Here is a 21,499-nt window from a genome sequence, read left to right on the forward strand (position 1 = left end):
AAAATAAGTGGCCAAAACTTTCAGTTTTCTGTATATCTATTTTTTGTATATATTTTTTATAGTAATACTTTCATAGCAAAATGTTTGTTATGTTCTTCCGTTCTTTCAGTAGCCCTATTTTTATATTCTCCTTTTTCCCCTTTTCTTCTCTTTGTGTTTTTTTATTTCATTTTTGCTTTTTTCTTGACTTTATCATATATATTTCTATGTATATATATATATATATATATGCATGTATATCTGTAAGTACCTGTAATTGTTTTTGTTGAAAGCAGCTAAGTTTAAGTGTAAAGTTGTTGTTTGATTTTATTCAAAATTTTGTTTATTATTCTATAAAATCGTTTACGATTTTCTTTAATACATTTTCAAACCAAACCTTATCGAATCGAACAAATTGAGAAGTTTAAACAATTACAAGAATCTTTCTCCCTCCGAGAATATAGGCCAACATAAAAGATCGCTGTAGATATTGTATTTCATTAATCTTTTTAATGTTTTTTTTTCGGTTTTTTGTTTTTAAGTTTGTTTAGCTTTCTTCACTTTGATTCTCTTCAATAGTTCTAACAAATCCATATTATAATATTTCTAAAATTAGTACTCATTTATATATTATAAAAAATGATATTTTTGCTTGTGGTCAGGCTGGTCGAACCCCCTGTTTTTTTTTTTTTTGAGAGGGTTGGACTTGGCCCTGAAAGCATTTCGCATATTAAGTGGCTTGCTTCTGTCCCGTCGTCTAGTCCTAACTTCCTATATCCGTTTTGTTTTACTTAAAATTAATTAAATTCGAATTTTTGTGTTAATTTTTTTCATGTGTACATATAATCTGTTTATGCATCTGTTGAATCTTTTGCCATTTTGCTTACCACTAAATGCTAAAAAGTTGCAGACCTACTTTGTCTTCTTTCTCACCTAACTGCCTCTATGTCCCTTCTATTATATTTTAACCCTTTCCATAAACTGCCTTCTGCCGTCTAATTACTCGATTAACTGTAAACTCCGATCGAGTTATATTCCTCATTCCATCATCGGATTAACAAATTCAGTTTTAATAGTTGTTCATTTGTGTTCGCTTTCTTTGCTTTCTTTCAACTAATTTTCCTTGCGCAGATTTGTTAATTTTTATAAATTCCCATCACCAATTACTCATATAAAATGGTTGCCGCCTCTTATCGTCCTTAATTGTTGTATTTTTTTTTTTATATATTTTATTTTATTTGAAAACCCAGATAATTTTGGTCTCTTGCCAGTCAGTTTTTGTCTCAAGTTTTGTGTGTGTGTGTGTGTTTTGTGTGTGGGAGTGTGTAGTGGTGTGCAATGTTTGTTGTTTTTTTAGTTGTTAACAAAACTATCAATATCAATATCAATGTTTGTTCCTTGCTTCTATAAATATATACTTTTATTAAATCGATATTTTGGCAAAAATTCTGTCATTCTTTCGGTTTTTTTTAATTTTTGTTTTTGTCTCAATTTTATAATTTTGTTTTTTGTTTGGTTTTCTCTTATTATTTTTATATATTTTCTTGTATGTACTGCTGTACTGCATTCAGTTGAATGTATAATCGGATAAATATATATAAATATATTATATATATAAATCTATTCAATTTTTCAGCTCTAAGGTGTTTTTTTCTTTTTTTAATTTACATTTTTCTTGTTTACTATTTTTTATTTTCTTTTTTTTTTTACATACGCTTTGCATGTGTTTAATTTCTATAATCGTTTTCACATAGCATGGCTGACGACCATCTGAAATGGGAGAAAGGCAATGTTATAAGAAGCGTATAAGGGTTAAGATCATATGTGATATATCGATAAAGTCTTGCTTATCGTGTATCGTTAAATGCGATAGAAATTTCTTTATTTATTTTATTCTAAAAGTCAACTTGTTCGATATATCAAAAATGACTATTATCTTATAAAGGGTCAACCGATTTCACTTATCGATCATTGATTAGTCTACCATTTTGCTCACCCCATCAATAGTTGCTCCTTATTGTAGCTGCAGTTGTTGTGGTTGCTGTTGTGTTTGATGTTGTTGTTGCTGCATATTTAGGCCTTTCGCTTCTGCTGCTGCCACATGAATAGTCTCTCGACCAGTTCAACTTTGGAGCAATTGGTATTGGTTTGTTGATCGTTATGGGACTGAGACTCGGGATCATTTCTGTTGTTGTTGTTGTTGTTGTTATTGTTGTCGCTGCAGTTGTCGTTATTGTTGTTGTTGTTGCTATTACGATAGCAATAAGTACCGCTACGCCAGCTGGCAAATGTATAGGGCATATGGGCATTGTGATTGGAACTTTCTCGGGGTAAAGTTGGCCTAAAGCTGTTGGTAAGGTTATTATAGTGGGCTGCGGCTGCTGCTGCTGCTGCTGCTGCTGCTGCTGTTGTCGCTGCTGATGCTGAGGTTATTCCCGATGTAGGCGTGGCTGCGGAAAATGCGTTAGTTGTTGGCAAAGCGGCTGTTGCTGATGTTGTTGCTCCAGTTGGTTGTTGTAAATTGCGTTTAAGGAACTCCGATTGTTAATAGGGTCGACTGGCATCCTTTGGCCGCTTCAATTGAACTTTCAGTCTTTTCATGCCAATCTGGAAGCCATTCATGGCCTGAATGGCCGCTTGAGCGCTGGCGGGATTATCGAATGAAACAAAACCTATACGAAAAAGTATATTTTATATTAATACAAAAAATATATAAATAAAAGAAAATATGTTGATGTACCGAAACATTTGCTCTGGTTTGTAGCACGATCAATGAAGACCTTGGAGCTGATCACATTGCCAAAGGGCAGGAACATTTGCATTAACTCGGCGTCGCCAAACTCTTGGGGCAAATGGTAGATGAAGAGATTGCAGCCCTCGGGTCCGGATATCGAACATCCTGGGAACATCAGAAAATCTTAAAGGGAGACATTTTAAAGAGAAGAAACAAAGTAGAGAACAAATTAAATTTAATAATGAGGAAAATCATAATATATAATTTATGAGTTATGTCTGCTTGCTTGTTCTTGTTTTTAATATTTTTGTTTGAATTGATTTCGATTTAGTTTTGATTTGGTCTGATCGATTTCTTATTGGTGATCTGTAATCTGTGATCTGTGTTCTGTGGCTGATCTTGTTTTTGGCTGGAAGACGAATCAACTAAAACTAAAGGGCGCATTAAAGGTCTGCGGAAAATAGGAAAACCAAAACCAAAAACCATATGAGCAAACGAACAGATCTAAATGAAGGGTTTCTAGGTATATACTCTAGATATGCCTTATGATTCTGGCCATATATATATGTATATATATATATATACTTATACTAAGCTTTAGCCCCAAATATCCATATGATAGTTATGTGTGTGGTAGATATGTATATGTGTGTGACTGGGTGTATATATCATGCAGGTAAGGTCTAGAGGATACACAGAGAAACAACAGACTACGGCGCACAGATATCGAAATGGAACCAAAACGAACTTTACACTCAAGTTAGGTTTATAGTAGTTAGCATATAGGTAGTATACACACACACACACACGAATACAAATGAATATGGCACACACATACACATACACCATGTTACAACCACACCCACACACACACACACACACACTCTGTTTTAAGGGAAGACAATGGATTACTTGTGTCCCTCTGGCCCTGACGAAAGGCAAAAGGCAAAAAGATGAGCAAAACGAACCGAAAAAGAAACATAAAATTTTATGAGCAAATGTCTTCGAAATACGCCGACGGTCTTTATATGATTTTAAGCAGTTTATATGTAATTTTTACGATCGCATAAAATGCCGTTGAATGCAGCCATTAAAAACGATTTACGCCTTGCTTTCCAACCCCATACAAAAAGGGTTGAATAACCATTTCATCCCTTTCTACTTTCATCTTTCTTTTTTTTTTTGGCAATGGGTGGTGCTCTTGGCAAATGGGATAAAATGTTTATCAAAATAAAATAAGGACGAACGTAACGCAGAGTATGCAAAGTAATTAATTTTTATGAGCTTTTGTTTAAAATTTAATTTCTTTCCGCACAACAAATAAAATTAATTACTGCTCATCGTCGAAGGCAGGCGATATATCTGATTTCCTTTTTTATTTTTTTTTATTATTTTGCTTTCTCTCAGTGTTTGGCCATTGTTATATAAGTGTGCCTGTGTGAGTGTGTGGGTGTATGTAGTAGATGTATGTAGCATGTTTACGATGACAAAGAATTGAACAAAATTCAGAATCGGTAGAAACATGTACAATTTAAACATATAATGACCGAAATCATTCGATATTGGTAAAAAGATCAAATGCAATATCGTTTAACAAGAACTTAAACAAACTTTGTGTGTTTTCGAGAAGGGGTTTGGAGAGGGGAGTGGAAGTATATCGGGGATATAGGTGATCAACGAAAAAATTATAATGAAAAGCTTACCTTCACGCTGAGTGGGTGCAACCGCCGCTAGGGGAGGTGGTAAAGCTTGTGGAAACTGTCCATAGACGGCGGGAAAGGCTGCATTATATATAAATAATTTTGTTTTTGGTTTTTACACAAATTCCGAAACATTTATAAAGACAACACAACAATTAAGAATACGTATAAATAATATATATATATATATATATATGTATATATGTTTTAAGTTTTTTAAAAATAGTTGTCATATTTTAGTAATCAACAGACAATGAAACAAATTTCTAAAGAAACAAACTAAATATCGTTAACCAGTCATCAGTAGATCGACTGGGCTTTAGAATGGGGTTAGAACAATACTCTAATTTAGTTCAAATCAGCAAACTGATTTCGAAAGTTTCTAATAATTTGCATTATAAAAAAAAAGTTAACTAAAATAAATTAAAAGCCAACAATCGAATGCTAGTTTATGTTGAAAATGAACTTTTTGGTTGGTCAAAAAAATCTTCACAATATGCACTTGGCTTTTCTTAGCACAAAAAAAAAAAAAACATAAATAATATCAAGTTTATTTTTAGAAATTAGAGTTATATAACACTTTACTAACAATAAATATTTATGGCATGACACAACAATTATTAATTATTCGATAAAAACAGTTATGAATGATTGGGCCGTTTTTTTCTGTTTTTGGTTGGGCTCATTGGAACAAAAATCCGATGCTATTAATGAAAATGATGATGATGGTGGCGGAGAGATGGTACACAATGCCATGGATGATGGAGATTATGAGCTAAATGTGTGACTGAACGCGATTCAAATGACTTGGCACAAGTTACTCTCTTTTTTGGGTGATTTGATTTTTTTTGGAAATTAAGCAAATTGCAAGAGAATAGAATGTCTTGTCTGGGATCTTAATTTATCTTACATCTAAGTGAAGGAAAACTTAATCTGATCTAGATAGGGGATCTACTTACCAACTCCTGGAAACGGTGGCAGACCAGGGAAGGCATGTTGCAGGGCAGCAGCATCGCCGTTTGGCAAACCTTGTGGCGGTATGGTCAAGTGCAGCGGATCTGCAAGAAGTAGTTCAGTGGCTATAGAGAATATTTAGAAACTCAATGAGAAAAGTTCTTAATAGGCAAAATATATTTTTAGTAATATTTAAGATTATAAATCAAATTATGTAGGTCGAACCGACGCGTCTCTTTTATTTCATTTCACAACCAAAAATGAATCTTAGCTTAACATCGGTTATCGGAATCATATCGATACTTAAGGTGACCGTATAATTAAGCTGCTACAAAAATTAAATTAATTAACCAAATAACTTATTCTTACTAATCAAATTGTTAAATTAGCTTAAAAAAAATTCTAAAATACTCACGTCCTGGGAATGCCGTTTGTGGAATGCCGTTCGTGAAGACGCCGTCCGCAGCAGCCGCCGCAGCAGCAGCTGCAGCTGCACCGCCAGGCTGTCCGTTAGGCGTATTGGCGCCCATGTTGAAATTGGGCATGGTCGGCGAGGGCAGCGACGGTGGCTGTCCAGTGCCATTTAGGCCATGAGGTATCTGCGTTGCCAGAGCCGCCATGGGGTTCATGTAGGCGGCTGCGGATCCGGGTGCCGTGGCAGCGGCGGCCATCAAGGCGGCCTGTTGCTGTTGCTGCAATTCCGGAGGAGAGGGAAGCTGCTTTATATATAGGATGGGTTTTATATGAGAGGTGGGGGTTGGGATGGATGGGAGGGGGTGTTTGGACTTACCTGAGCGTAGGCGCCGTACGGACTGAATTGATTAAAGACAAACGGATTCAGTAGGTTCATGTGACCGGCCATTTGCTGCATGCGCCTTATTTGTCGCTCCTTCTCCGTGTCGGCGTATTTTACGACCAGGCTGGAGGATGCACCCTGCAAAATAAATAAGTGGGGGAGTCGAGTCAAGAGTTGTTGTATCGAGTGCTCTTTCATTGCATATTTATAGGCGGCTTTTCCGCTTTTTCCTTTTCGCCTTGTGCTCCCTCTCTTGGGAACAGGAAATCCTATTACAGGCCATTATTTTGTGATGACAGCGTTGTGTACTTGGTTATAAAGCACCTCTGTGCACCTGTTTCCTTTGTGTTCGACTGCTCATTATTATCTTATTATAATTATATACGAAAAATGAGAAAATATATATCAAAATAATTGGCATACGCGCACTTCAATTTGCATTTCTATTCAAAGCGGCTTATGGGCCACTCCTTCCATCTTTCCGTTTCCTACATTTCCACCGGAGCAGCTGCCTATTGTCGTCTGTCATTGATTTTGATATAAATACAAAGATAACAAAGAGCTCCCGACTAGGCCTCGGCTCTGCCATTTTCTTTGCTTTTGATGTCAATTAATTAGCATAATAATGGCAGGCTTCACATTTCGTACACCCCCCCCAGCCTTTTCTTTTGAGAGGTTTCGACTTACGTATGACAATTTGAATTGAATAGACATTTCCAATATTCGGTAACATTCCGTTTTCGTATTAATTAAGGACGTTTTTGTAATGCGAAACCTTTTTCCCGCTTCTCATCATGATGAGGATGATGATGATGGATGGAGTGGAGTGGGTTGGGTTGGATTGGTGTTCATGGTGATGGAGTTGGAGATGTAGGGAAGCAGAAAAGCTTTTATGATTTTGCAAATCATTAATCAAAGTAACAATGATATTGTGTTGCACAATTCACCCGCCACACCCCCTCCTTGCTTATAAGTATCTGTATATATATATGTAGAGGAGGGCTGTTAATGAGTCTACAAGCGAACAGGTGCTCCAACTATAACGGCTATCTTGGCTCTGCCTTGAACATAATTTTAATTAATGAAATATGAAACTCGAGATTATGCAAAAGGCCAAAAGCAACGTGGAGTTCCAAGGCGAAACTATTCCCTGTTTGCTCGACTATAGCCCGAAGATGGTAACGTAGATCGTGTAATGAGTTTTAATGAGCTGCCTTGAACATAAGACATAAGGCATGGCCAGCGGTTCTCATATCACAAGAAAATTAATTTCAATCTCAGTTATACAAGCAATTTGTAGTCGAAAGCTTAAGGCAGATTAAACACCAATAAGTACGACTAGGAGTAGTTCATCAAAATTTAGTATGAGGTGAGCTGGAATGCTATTTGTTTCAACCTCAATAGCCTGCCTGCCTGCCTGCCTGGCTGCCTGCCCATTGTAGGCGATAAACCTCTATTAACCAAAGCTAATCTGTGGCCCAAATTGTCTCTGCCCTTGCAGAGCTATGCAACAGGCAAAAGGCAACCGCAGAAGCTCATAAATTAATTCATTAACGTCAATTTAATTGTCTAATAATCCCCGGCTCATGTCAGCTGGCTGATGGCCAAAAAGCTTGAGTTCAGAAGGGGAAAGGAAAAAAAAATGAAATAGAAAATTTGTGTGGCTCACTGGGGGAATTATGGGCAAATGCTGAGATTTCCAACCAGTTCCAGGCAGTCGTCATTCAGTCAATTTGAACGTTTATTATGTGCTCTATATATGTGCAGTTGTTTGGCCTGCTCACTTCCGTTTCCGCTTGACGAAGACGACAACGACAACAGCAACGTCTGCGACTGAAACTGCGACGACACGAAATTCCCATTCAAGTGAATTGCTGCCGCCAAATCAAATGAAAAATTCAACACGGCACACAGACACATCCTTGAAAAGGACTCGATCTGGCTATAAAGAGAGAGAGTGAGCCAGAGAGTTGGCAGCACGCCTAACCAAAACGAATAGCAGTCGTGCTTCAGTGGCAAGTGCAACAGGCAGGCAGCAGGCTGCCAACTAACAAGCCAACTAACCAGAGAAGGTCCTTACTGTTTGGGCCATAGTCCTGGACTCGTGCCAGGCGGCACTTTTGGCAGCAATCGCATGTTGCATGCCACTTTTCGGGGCGGCACAAACGTGACGCCATTAGACGATGGGCTCAAAGTCCTTAGCCTTTCCTCGGCCCAATATTTTTTTTATTGTTTTTTAATGCGGCTCACTCATAGTTCTCTCTCACTTCGATTTGTGGCTGGTTGGTTTTTTTTCTGGTTTTTCTGGTTTTTTGGCAAAGTTTCAGGTCCTGCACGATGGCCAATTACAATTGAGAGGCTTACAGTGCATTTAAAAAGTAATTTGTCTACCGCCCCAAAAGCCGTGCACGTATTTATATATATTTCAATGCGAAATGCAAATGCGAATGGAAATTGCCAGCCAAGACTTGCTCTCCCAGGGTGAACCTGTCGGAGAGAGAGGAGTGAGATTGGGTCATGGGCCCGGGGTAATCACAGTAACCCGTGTTCACTAATGGTTCTACAAGCCAAAGGGGCAGGCCGGTAAGCCTGGGGACACGGACAGGGGCGATGAAATGCAGTGCGCCAGGACACATACATATATTCTCTCCTCGTCCCAACCTCTTACATAATAAACTCGCGCCGGGAAGTATGCAACGTTTACCGTATTCAATGGGTGGCGCGTTTGGAGGGATGGGTGGCATGGGGTTGTAGTACGTGTCTGGGGACATGTTAACATGGCAGTCGTGCCAAAAATTATTATTCCCGCCTCGCCACGTTCACTGTGGCAATGCCTTTGGCTCATGGCTTTGGATCTGTGTTGGTGCTGCAGCTACTGCTACTGCTACTGCTGCTTTTTGCTTGTTGCACACTTTTAGGCGCGAGTGTGAGCGCCGATTTGTCAACGCCTAAAAGGACAACATATTTCTTGTCCATATAAAAAAAACGCTGGCAGCAAATGGCCGGCAAATGGTTTTAACAAATGAATTATATATATTTTTATATGCAACTGATTTGCATTTTATAGTTTGCTACGTTTCCAGCATTTTTTACTGTTTACTCGTTTTGGCCGCAGCTTGTTTTAATTGCTAAATGAATTGGCCTGGCCAGGACTGGTTTCAGTTTGTTTTCGGTTTCGGTCCGTTGCTTAATGGTGAGCAATTTTTATCTATCAATTAAAGCAGCGACAGGAAAATGTATTCAAAATGCAAGCACATAAATTCCAGCCTAATGGTAATGGACATTTCTTTTCTTTTTCACAGCACCATCTGTTGATGGTGGGTGGCCATTTTTTATGGCTGCTTTTAGTTAAAAAAAAAATGGAAGGGAAAATGTTTTTAAGCCTTATTGAATGTGTGAAATTGATTCAGAGGGTGATGTGCTAAGCCAGTCAACGGATTGGCTAAAATAGTTGCTGCACTTTGTCCATATGTAATTTTCGGTGAGTGACTTAACAACACTCCGGGGTTGCGGCACGTTCTGCTAGCTAAAACGCCTAATGACGTTTTGCACGGCCAACATAATTACAGTAATAATGTGGCTGAGACTCAACTACCAACCTGGATGTGGTGATAGAGGTGATGGTCGTGGGCACAATGATGATGACATTAGCGAGGCGACAATTTAACGAGCAACACAACGTTGCACACACGTCTCTGTACTCATACGCGAAAAGGAATCCTTGTGTCGTCAGGCTTTTGTTGTATGTGCCACATGCAACACCATATCCATCCATCGGCCAACAAAGCACATTCGTCACGAAATGAGGAAGCACAGCAACAGCAGCCGTGCGTGGTCGTCGACACCCAGCATTTTGTATGCTTTCAAATTAGCCAAAGTGTGAAAGTGTCATGTTTCGAAATATGAAATTAAGCACAGGAACAGGAAGCGGTGCTCGACGCGAAAAAGGACCTTGCTTGTTGCTCATCGTGCATGCTATGATGGTGTTGATATGCCATAATTTGTTGGGCCAAAATTAAAAGGAAGTGCACTTCAATTAACGTTCGTTGTTCTTCTCCTTAACGCTTCTTCGAAGTAGTTGGCTGGGAGAAGGAGTTTTCAGGAAAAGCTTTAAAAACTAAGAAACTCTTTAACCCACTAACAAAAAAGAGAACCTTAGATAGACCCTTCATTTGCATTGGCGGTAAACTCGTCACAATGAGCCAGCCCTGAGAGTTCTCAACGAGTTTTCCAATTAATTTTCACTTAAAAGACAAACCTGAACTGAACCCGAAAAACTCTCAATAGAACAAAGTACCGAGTACAACCGAGTAAAAGTGGCAGTAAAACTAATTACAAATTCGTTTTCAGCTTTCCATTCCGCTGTCAGCGGCAGAATCGAAAGGCGAGTAGAACCTAGAATGAGAGTCATGTCAAAATGGTGGCTCAAAAACGCCGACTGGAAAACCACAGCCACAGAGTAAGTAATCTTTTCCGGCAAATAAATCACACCATTGCCAGTGGGAGTCGCACAGTCGAAATTAGTGTAAATGCCACTAAGCTACCTAAAAGTATGCTCAGCATTAACGGAGTTCGGACAAAAAAAAAAAAAGTATAAAATCCGGAAATTTACGTACTATGCGAAAAGTTACTTCTTTGCCCGCCCTCGAGGCCCCCCGAAAAAGTTGCGACGCGCTGTTAACCGCAACTCTGGACTCGGGACTCGGGAGGATGGCTGAATGGCTGGTTGGATGGGCAAGGCAATGCATACATTAAACAACTTTTGGCTCATTGCATTCTGGCCGGGATCTCCCCTCATTTCCCACCACTTTCCCCCCTTTCCCCTCATCGAAAATGGCGACCCGACAAAGGGCCGCCGGCGAAGCGTAAAATGCGGGCAAGCAAAAAGCAGGACTCTGGGCAGAAGGCAGGACGAAGGACTCAGACGACGATGGCGTTGACAATGCAACTTGGCCGCGGCCAAAATGAAAAACTTATTTAATTTACTTTGCTTTTTGCCACAGCGCCAGCCATTTAATTCAATTACTCGCCGAGAGTTCTTTTCGAGAAGGTCCTGCCGCTCCCTACAGGGCCTAATAAGGCAATCAACGGGGCTGAAATTTGTCAAAGACTTCGCTGAGCAGATCGCCAGAACAAGAAACCCCTTTTGAGAGGACAAAGCGCAATCTTTAATGGGTTTACCAAAGGATCGATCTTGGTAGAAAGAGCTTGCTAAATGGCCAATCAACAGGCTGGAAATTGGCCTGAAGGAACTTCAGCGAAGATATGCTTGGAATGTGACAGAAAAGTTTAAGGGCAATTTCGCCTCAAGAAGTTGGAAATAGGTAGAGCATAGTTAAAGGTTGCTTCCTGTCACCCTTTTCCTTTTCGCTTCACGGCTTGCTGCTGCATTTGTCCTGCATACTTTCGAGAACTCAGAGGACTCTACGCCAGGGCCAGGACCTTGGAACACTGAATGTGTTTGTGTCAACATTGTTGTTATTGTTGGGTATAAATGTCTCCAGGAGTTGGAGTCGCAGTTGTAGTTTGAGAAGATGGGGGCTTACTCAAACAAATGGGCTGGGCTCAACGAGCAAGGACAACGGACAAGGGACTCGACACAGAAGTCCAAAGGAGGCGGCAGGATATTGCATGCAAGCATGATTGAGTTTTGAGAGAACATGACCGAAAAAGAGGAAGCGCACAATTTCATAAATTTAATGCGAAAAGCAGCACAAAAAGGACCTCTGGCTTTGGCCAGATCCTGGTCCTGCCTGCTAGCCGCCTGATTTCAGCTTTTTAGCATAGCATTGCAACAAATTGAATCCAGCACTAAGGACTGGGCCTCTAATGCAGTTAAAATCACAGTCCTCCAGCACACACAGATAGAGAGAAAGAGAGGCAGAGAAAAACTAAACCACTGCTGGGATAGCAAGGATCGGCAAGGATAAAGCAGCACTTGCCACGCCTCTCCCATGGCAAAGTCTGTCTGTCTGCGGCGTTTTTTGCGCTTGATTGAACAGAAATGTTTCGGGGGGCTGGGGGCGGGAAGAAGCTAAATTTAATTTACGAGTCCTGGCCAAAAAGGGGGTTTGGGGAATTGGGAATAAGACGGAGATAGTCGGTGAACATGAATATTTCATCTGCTTTTCCACTGTGGCACAGCACAAAAAGAGTGCACCAATCCGGCAGACGCCTAAAAAGCTCTTCCCTTTTGGCCCCCACCCCCCCAACCTAGTCTCGCCTTCCGACAAGTCGTAAACAATTTACAGTCGAAATTGTTAATAAAATTATCAAATATTGTATTTATGGTCAGGATAATGGTCAAGGAAAAGGCACGAGGAGGTGGCGATGGACTTTTTACGGTGGCAGTTTAATTTGCTGCTTTGGTTTTACGAGCTGTTGAGGCGATAGTGTTTGGTCCGTGACAAGGATTGAGGATAAGCCCGGGCACTAAGAGAGATTTTCCATTTTACGAGGCTTTTCCAGAGGTTGCATTTAGTACAGAGAGCCCCTTAAATTTTAGCAGACACCGCAGATAGCCAGACTAATGATGGAGAAAACATAATAATCAGAATTACAATTCGAATCGAAATCACAATTAACCGCACAACACGCGCAACCCAATTAGCTATGGAACATGGACTTGGCCATTTTGGCAGCCGCAGAACGCACAAAACATTTCAGTAAGGACATGTCAGGAGCAGGACTCTCTGCACTCTCTCTAGCTGGGAAAATATTTTCCCTCGGACTAAAAACTAAACTAAAATCCAAATGAAAATATTATTAAATTCAATTGGGCAAACATTACAGCAAACATGGACCAGGGCCAGGCACACACATTTTGCAGTTGGCGAAAGGACACATATGTGTGTGTGTGTGTGTGGATGCAATGTGGCGTCCAGTTGGCCAACGGCCGCCGCAACAAACGACCAAAAATTGCATTGCCATTTTTACGCGCAATTTGTTTTGCGGAAATATTGTGAAAGTTTTCGAACGGAGGACAGGCTGCCACGTTGGCGACATTTGGCCAAATTGCACACTAATATGTGTGTGTGTGTGTGACTGCTGTTGCTCGTACATATGTGTGTGTGTGTTTGGGCCAAATGGCTAACGGCAACTGGCCACAAATACTTTATATTTTTATTTGCTTGCGTTATGCGTTGATTTCTGATTGTTTCACATTTTATTTAATGCCCGAAATGTTCGCCCTCGCACTGACAGGACAGAGAGAGAGAGAGAGAGACGTCTGCCCCAGAAAAAGCTCAATCGTTTGCCGCTTAAACCGAACAGAAATGAAAATGAAGCCATCAATGTCTGGCAGACTCGATTTAATCATCAGCCAGTCAGTTCTAAAGTTCTGCAACTCTGAAGTCCTGAAGTCCCGAAGAGTCCTGGAAACCCAGAGAACCGCCCAAATCCAGTAAGCACAAATCGCTGGCATGCCTCGGCAGACACATTTGCCAGCTGCCTGTCCCTTGCAATTGAAAAGGCTGTAAGGAATTGCGGTCTGGGGAATGGCAGGACTTCATCTCCATCTCAGTTCATTCTAGGATGCGGGGGCAGCCCAAATCATGGCAAATCTTTTCTAACTATTTGCAATTCAAGCGTAAGTCTCTCTGGCTCCCACACGTCCACACACACACACACACACACACATCCTGCACATCTAGCATCCTGCATCCAAGCAAACTTGCCTCATATGCAAACTGCTCCACCCACAGACAACAAATCTTGCAATGAATATATTTGGCAGAAGCAAGCCAAGGATCTGGGGAGCCGAAAAAAAATGTTGCACACTTCTAGGCGTTGGCGGCGTGAATCGTTTCACTTTGCCAGAGAAAAGGGAAAAGGAAAATATATAGAAAAATGGCTGGGAAGCCAGCCAAGACCTGCTCCCTGGCTGATAAACGAGAGTAGTCCTGGCTACAGACGGTAACAGGAATGGCGGTTTATATTTTGACAATTTTTCCTAACAGGCAGCAGGTAAGGTCCTTATTTCTTTTTTGTCCCAACTACTACAAGCTCTCGAATTGCCAAAGGAAATGATAGACGGCAGTCGGTAGTCGCTTGTTTTCTAGGCGATTTATACACTCCTTTGTTGTCTGAGTCGGGATGTGGCTAAGCCTAGAAAGCAATTTACCTGCTTATGTGAGCCTTAAACTTGTCAGCCAAGGCAAAGTCAGAGAGTAGACTGAACTTTAAGTTGCTTAGGGACTCACTCAGTTATTTTTCCATTTCGCAACTTTATTCAAACATAAGCAGATATGCAGTTGCATCTGGGAGTACCATCCACTCTCCCTCTGGCATACAATTTTTTCATATAAACATGCCGCTTCTGCTCGACTTGCTTATCACAACAAAAGTTGTCTGCTAAAAAATATATATATATTGAAGAGTTGGGAGGGGAAAAAAAAGTCGAAATAATATGCCAAAGCATTCTTCAGTGATTCTGGCTACGCGTTTTTGCACTTCAAAGTACTTCAAATCAATTTTCTTCACTTATTTTCATAAACCCCGGCGCAGTCCCTTTTTCAACCCCTCCCCCCCCATGACCATCATCAGCATCATCCTTCCTGCCGCCACCCACCTTCTGTTCGCCATCATCATTGGCGAAGAAAAAATTTGCCAGAAAAGTTCAATTTTTGAAAAATATTTGCAAATTTCATTCACTGCGCTCGTCCATTCAAATTTCCTGCATTTATGCTGTTGTCCCTTTTGGGAACTGAAAGTGGATGTGGGCTGTGGGTGGGGTTCGGTTCGGTTCGAAGGGCGAAATATGAGCGGGCTAAGGAAAAGCAAAAAAAAAATGGAAATAAAGGACAACAGAACGGCGGACGAGGGCCAGCAGCAGCAGCAGCTGGGGTTGCCTCAGTCCAATATTTTCGGCACATTTGCCTGGGCGCAAGGACCTTTTGTTATATTGAGAAGGCAGCAAGAAATTGCGCTAAGATGCTTATCCTTTTTTTTTTTTTTTTTTTGGTGCCTTGCGAGCTGCTGCTCCCTTTCCTTTTGCAGGAGCAAAAAATGGTAAAAATTGTAAAAATGCTCCATTATTATTTTTATTACTTATTTGCTTTTAATACTTCACGGGGCGAGGACGAAGGCGAAAGGCGACGACGATGGCGAGGACGAACGTCATCCAATCTCAAAGCGGATGTCGTCTACTTTGCATTTTGAGCCGTTTCTACTTATGTGCTTCCTGCTCCTAGTCCGGGGACTCAGTCGAGAGGCGAATTCTGTCCCCCGCCCAGGCATATTTTAAACGATGCTCGTCCTGTCCCGTCCAAAATTATAATACGTTTGGTCCCTTGGTGGCCTTGCCCTGTTCCTTTTGCCCCCTTCCCTGCACAATGGTTGCACTTATTGAAAAATTCGCATCTCACATCGAGGAATTGAGGAAATTCCTTCTTCATGGCTTTCGGCTTTCAGCTTTCGCCTTCGATTTGGCTTCAGTCCCTTGGTCCTTCTTCCTTCGTCCTTCCTGTCATCTTATCCCACTACTCCTCCCCTCCATTTCTGCCTGACTCCTCTTGTTTTAAGTGCAGTCAGTAGTTGGCTTTGTCGTCTGTGTTTATGCAAAAAATTTGTCTACAGTCTGCCCTGGACCCATTCCAGGCTAAACTGAACTTAACCGAAAGGAAAGCAACCAAAAGGAACTGAGTTGGCCTGGTTCGGTCAGGGCTTTTGTTATTTCTTGTGCTTAAGTAGTTTCTGCTGTTTTTCATACTTTTAGCTTGTAATCACTGTCAATGTCGACGACGGCGACAGCCAGGATAGCCACCGCTCCACCCCCTTCATCGTTTTGTTTCTGACATGCTGCTTAAATGCTTCCCAAGATTTAGCTACTTGATGGGGTTTTGCCTCCTTACAATGTTATTAATAATAAGCTATACAAATTTTTCAGTGTCTTCGAAGGGTTCGGCTAGGGCTAGGATTGGCCCTGGACAGGACTGGACCAGACAAAGGAACTTGAACTTACGAAACGCTTTAAGGATTGATTATCCTGGGGGGTTTCTCTGTACATACCTGCAAAGACAAAGAAGAAAAGAAAATTATGGTTAGTTTTTGATTAAAGGGAAAGTTTAAGTTTAAGGTAGTTTTGTTTTAAAAGTAAATCCTTTCTATATCTATTATCTATATCTGAAAATCCATTGCCGAAACCAGTGACAGCCTAAAAAATCAACCTTATGGACAGAGAGATCTTAACGACAGCTTTACTGGGTCTTTTCCCTTTTCCTTTTAGGAGCTCGGGAAATTTTAATAATAGCAAAAAGTTCAATTGGCATTTCAATATTGTCTTTGACCTTAGCCTTCTATCGAGAATTCGCACACCCACTTTAGGGCCAGCCACGGCTGGGATGATATTATGAGTGTTGCTGGCATTTCAACGATTTTCAGTTTTCTTATTAAATATTCTAGAAATGTTTCGGAATCCAATGATTGTGCAATGGCATGTACGCGTTCTCTTCTCTTCTCTTTCCTTCCCCTTTCTCCTTTGGCTGTGTGTGTGTAGCGTACGCTGGGAAAGCATTTTTCGCTTCTCAGGGATCCAGCGACAACGACGACTCCCAATGTTGTTTGTCATTTTAAGTCAGTGCCATGGGTGGCTAGTGAGGTGGAACTATGGGCAAAAGGCAGCCGGCGCAAATGGCATTGTAGAACTCAGATCCAGTTCTCCTCCTGCCAACGTTCTTGCCCCCTCTCGCCTCGAATGCGCCAACAACAAAGTGAAAATGAAATGACTCGGAACGAATGGCAAAGCAAGCGTTTACATGAAAAGCTGAGTTGGTCTATGGCTCTGGGTTTGGGGTTTGCCTCTATAAGAAGAAGGGAAAGAGAAAGGGAAAGGGACTGGTCATACACACACATACACACAGAGAGGCACACTCACGTAGTTTATATACCTTTTGGCAGCCAATGAAGCATGCCCTAATTGCTCCTGCAACTTTAAGCTAAAGAGTTTTTGAATTTTAAAGGAGCTACCCAAAGCTAAACGACGATTACGTGGGTCAGAAAATGGAGAGATGCCTTTGGATTTGCATGGAATACAAATTCAAGAGAAGTATGTGATAAAAAAAAAAGGATTTTAGTCCTGAAAATGTATGTAAATAGTTGAAAAATATTGGAAAAACTTCCTTTGCTAAGATTCCCTTTAAGGAAAATTTATAAAACGGCAATATTCTTAAGACCATCCTCTTTAATGAATTTAATTTAATTTCCAACGTTGAAGTTCTAGTGCCAGAGGCAGTCCATGAGTTCTCCATAATAAATCAAAGCGTTTGCCTTTGGGGCACTGCCACAGCCGAAGCCGCAGCCGTTAAATAAACAACTCGGGCACCCAAAATTATGCAACACAAATCAGCGAATTTTATGCATGGCCAAATCAGCGATAAACAGGCATCTAATTTCCAGCCAGTTCTCACTGCTCAACATAAAAACCAAAATATGAAAAAATTTTGTAAAAATCAACAAAAAATATATATAAACTAATTTTTACAATGATTTGGGTAGAATGTGAATTTGAAAGGCCAACAAAACTGACATAATCAAACGAAAAACGACACATAGATGGCCTGAAATCGAGTGCAGTGTAAATATCCTGCGGTTTTTAGTTTATTAATTTTTTGTCAACGAGTCCTTTTGCTGCAAGGCTACTACTACTACTGATGCTGTTTGTCTGTCTGCCTGTCACTGATAATAAATTTTCCACCAACAGCAGTTAAAAAAAAAAAATGAACTAAAATTCAGGCAAAAAATGAAAATATAGTTGACTGCCTCACCGAATGCCCTAAACGCTTCACTTTTTTCTTGCCGTACTTTTAAGCGTCATTTAATTAATAATACAGCAAGGCCCAGGGGCTGGCATTTTCATACTACCAATGTCCCCCGGGCTGATTGTTGTCATGTCGTTGGCGTTGCAAATTCGGTTATTAATTTTTCAAACCAGCCGACAGTTTTTTTCCCCTGATGCACGTGTGAGGCTTTACGGCTTTTATGTGCGGTTAACGAAAGTGAAAATCTATATTTTGTACTTCTAATAAGTTAAATTTATGTAGAACTTTAGTTTAGGGTATGAAAGTTATACCTAATCGATGGCAATTTGAAAACAATTTAAAATTCTTTCAAAAACTGGTTAGATTTTCACTCTAATATTCTGTTGGCCATCCTCCTCTATTTCGAAATGTTTACATTGCCTATGCAGAAATATTTACAATATTAAAAATTAATAATTGCACACAAAAACCCAGCCTAAAATCCCAAAAATATTCTAGCGAAAATCAAAAAGAATGCCAACTAAATTTCTGCACACGGATGCAATTTAATATTTTAAATATGTCAATTAAACGGTCGACGCGGTGGGCATGGCCAGACAATCGCTGACAGGCAGAGGCTGCTTATAATAAATTATAAAATTGGCTGCCACATGAATTAAATAAAATGCAGCTGAACATTTATTTAATAGCTGATAACTGTTTCGGTCGGGGGTTGAGGGGATGGTAAAAGGATCAATGTGTGTGGTGTGCAGACTTTTAGCCAGGCCACCGAGACACTGAGCTATAAAAATATTGAACTTTACGACTATGCACTTGGCCATAATTCCATCTAGACGAGATGGCGCAATCTTTAAGTCAACCAAGTGGTTTCTGGATTCTGAATCCTGCAGCTAGGGGGCTTTTTGGCCACCACCTCTAGGCCAAGTCAAGTGCTTAAAGCAGCTCAAGGAGCGACGAAGACGAGGACGAGTGCTCCTCCGTAATGCACATGAAAGGAGACTTGAGCAATAAAAAAAAAGAAGGAAGACGAGGAGCAGGAGCGAAAAGCAGGACTTCTCCGTCAGACACACACAAAAAGGCACTCGTCAAGTCCATGACGACGGCCAACAAACCCAACAACCCAACACCAAGTGCGGGGGCGAAGTTTAAACGACTTAAGCGCCGAAGAAATCATCATTAAAGTCCCGCTGAAGCTTCGCCATTTTTGCCGGAGGAGGCGTGGCCCGGCAATCGACAATGCTGGTTAAGTCAAGTGTAGGTCGTTGGTCGGGTCGCGGCGTTCTTCTTCAGCCCTGGGTTCACAGATCCTTTTGGGGGGGCTGCTGGTGTCCTCTGGTGTCCTCTGTGTGTGTGAGTGTATTCTAGGTACTGACTGTTCTTGAACTCCTGCTGCTTTCGGCGAACACTCAAGTAAATAGAGTTCAGAATGAAATGCAACCAGCCGCGTGTGAAGTGCAGGACGGCCCTCTGTCATCGATCTGGTACCAGAATGGTTAAGATGGTAGAAGAGTAGAGAGTTTCCCCACCCAGAACGGATGACTGGATGTGGAGCTTTAATGCCTTGTCTGCATTTGTTTTCAACTGTCCGTGCGTGCGCCATTTTAATTAACATGCAAATCCAGTTGAAAATGCCAATTTATGCTTGACATAATATACCGAGAAAAAACGAATCAACAAATAGCAAACAGATACAGAATGCAGCTTTTCCATGGCAGGACAGACACACACGCATGCAGTGCTAGGCACAATAATATGGACAATCGCAATAAGCGATCGGGCAGGGGGAGGGATTGGTATCCGAGGATGATTCCATTCAACTTTTGGTTTCATTCCGATTCTTTACGTTCATAAATCAACCGAAACACACACACTCTGCTGTTCTTTCTTCTCTGGACTATATATAGGTATGTATGATTATATAATAATTACAGTTTTTTTTTTTTTCAATTGAGGGATATCCGAAATCAGTGCGTTTACTGAGACACGCATGACCAGATTATTGTTATTATTATTGAGTATTCCGTTGTATTTTATTCATTTTTTTTGTTCGTTTTTTACCTTTTATATAATTAATTTTTTGTCGCTTGTTTGTTTGATTTTTACATTGGAAATGACAGTGGCATTGTCCGTCGCTCGTCTTTGGCCATTGTCAGAAAGTAAATATGAAAAATTATATGCCACACAACAGTAAAAATAAAAATTAAAACAATTTTAATGATTGCTTTTTGTCATACATGGCCATTGCATAAATAAGTTTTAATTTGGTTTTATAATCAGAAATGCAATGCATAATAATCGCTTTAATGAGACGACCTGACAACGACACAAGTCCGCAGTCAAGATCGATTCATCATCAAGTCAATCAGAGAGGTGTCGTTTGGTTATTCAAAAGGCAATGGCAACGCAGCAACAGCAGCAGAGGCAGTCAGGTAAGGTAGTCAAGTCAATTTGGTAAAAATTGAAACACCTGCTTGATTTCACGCCTGATTTAACTTTGGCCATTGTCCTGTTCCGCCCAGGAGTTTTCTCCTGCTTGGCAGCAGCATGTGTTTGCAATTTAGCAAACAACGGGGCAAACTCGATAAGTTCGCTTCATTCTCCTTGGCAAACACTTGTCGCGAACTGGAGTCCTGAGTCCTTAGTCGAGTTGAGTATGCCAAGGTGGAACGTTGCCAGATTGCCGTCGCCTGATAGGAAGCGGTGAAAAAGTCCTGGCCCTCTAGCAATTTGTCTTTTGTTTGAAGTGAAATTTGCTGTTTGTCATGGCTTGAAAATTTAATGTGTCTGCCCCACGGCGGGTTGTTGTAAGGAATGGGTCTTGATGTGGCTCGTACTAGGCAACTTCAGGCATTAGTCGTATGTTCGATTTTAAATGCCTCCTGGCAGGACATAATTACGACTGCCAAACAATATTTGGTTAGACATCAGCCATAACAATTGCGGGAAGAAGACTTTTAATTGGAAGACGAACTGTGGTTACTCTTACTCAGATTTTAAGAGATGACTTTCCAAGACCTATCGATCGATCCTCTTTTCTTTACTGAACAAGTCTCTCTTAAACATTACAGCTGATAGATATCGATAGGTTATCGATTATAGTATGGATGTAGAATATCTTCTTTGTCTCCTTGCGATGTAACTGTAATTGCCTCTGCCCAATAGAGTTTACAACGGCAACGACAGTTAGTGGCAATGCCATAAGCCATGCCAGAGCTAAAGACATGGTAATTAGTGGCTCACACAAATTCGCAGACATACACACATCCTCATACACTCACGCACTTTCGCACCCGCACGCTGTAAGGCAGAAATTTATGCATTTACGTAGTTCGGGCTGCTGATGTCGGGTTTGGTTTTAGTCCTGGTTGGGCATGTCCTGGCTATTCTGGCGCCTACAGCCGCCTACGATTGTGCCATGCTTTATTTTAAATGCTTTTAATTGTTGTGTCAACACACACACACACACACACAAGCTCACTTACACACATAGAGAGAAGCTGCAGGCGGGTGGCCTGTCAAACCGCAACGCGCCTAAATGCATGCTTTAAAACTTGTTTGCCTGCAAAGCTAATGAGCTTTG

The 21,499-nt window shown here is 40.8% G+C and overlaps 1 protein-coding gene across 30 annotated transcripts in view; it reads right to left on the reverse strand.

Moving 5' to 3' along the window:
- Positions 1–1,676: 1,676 nt before the first annotated feature.
- LOC108104005 (CUGBP Elav-like family member 4) overlaps positions 1,677–21,499 on the reverse strand; it is a 128,640-nt gene continuing 108,817 nt past the window's right edge. For 6 of the 30 annotated variants that reach the window (XM_041818213.1, XM_041818212.1, XM_041818209.1 and 3 more), the window contains 7 exons: positions 6,158–6,301; positions 5,783–6,086; positions 5,373–5,492; positions 4,417–4,494; positions 2,720–2,896; positions 1,976–2,651; positions 1,677–1,749 (listed from right to left, as the gene is read on the reverse strand). In XM_041818213.1, the coding sequence (XP_041674147.1) occupies positions 2,524–2,651; positions 2,720–2,896; positions 4,417–4,494; positions 5,373–5,492; positions 5,783–6,086; positions 6,158–6,301 (951 nt within the window). In that variant the 3' untranslated portion in view covers positions 1,677–1,749; positions 1,976–2,523. The remainder of the gene's footprint in view (positions 1,750–1,975; positions 2,652–2,719; positions 2,897–4,416; positions 4,495–5,372; positions 5,493–5,782; positions 6,087–6,157; positions 6,302–21,499) is intronic. The other 24 variants (XM_017209820.2, XM_017209808.2, XM_017209824.2 and 21 more) reach the window with 10 other exon arrangements.

Source organism: Drosophila eugracilis, unplaced genomic scaffold (genome assembly GCF_018153835.1).
Source record: "Drosophila eugracilis isolate 14026-0451.02 unplaced genomic scaffold, ASM1815383v1 contig_2154, whole genome shotgun sequence".
Classification (NCBI taxonomy): domain Eukaryota; kingdom Metazoa; phylum Arthropoda; class Insecta; order Diptera; family Drosophilidae; genus Drosophila; species Drosophila eugracilis.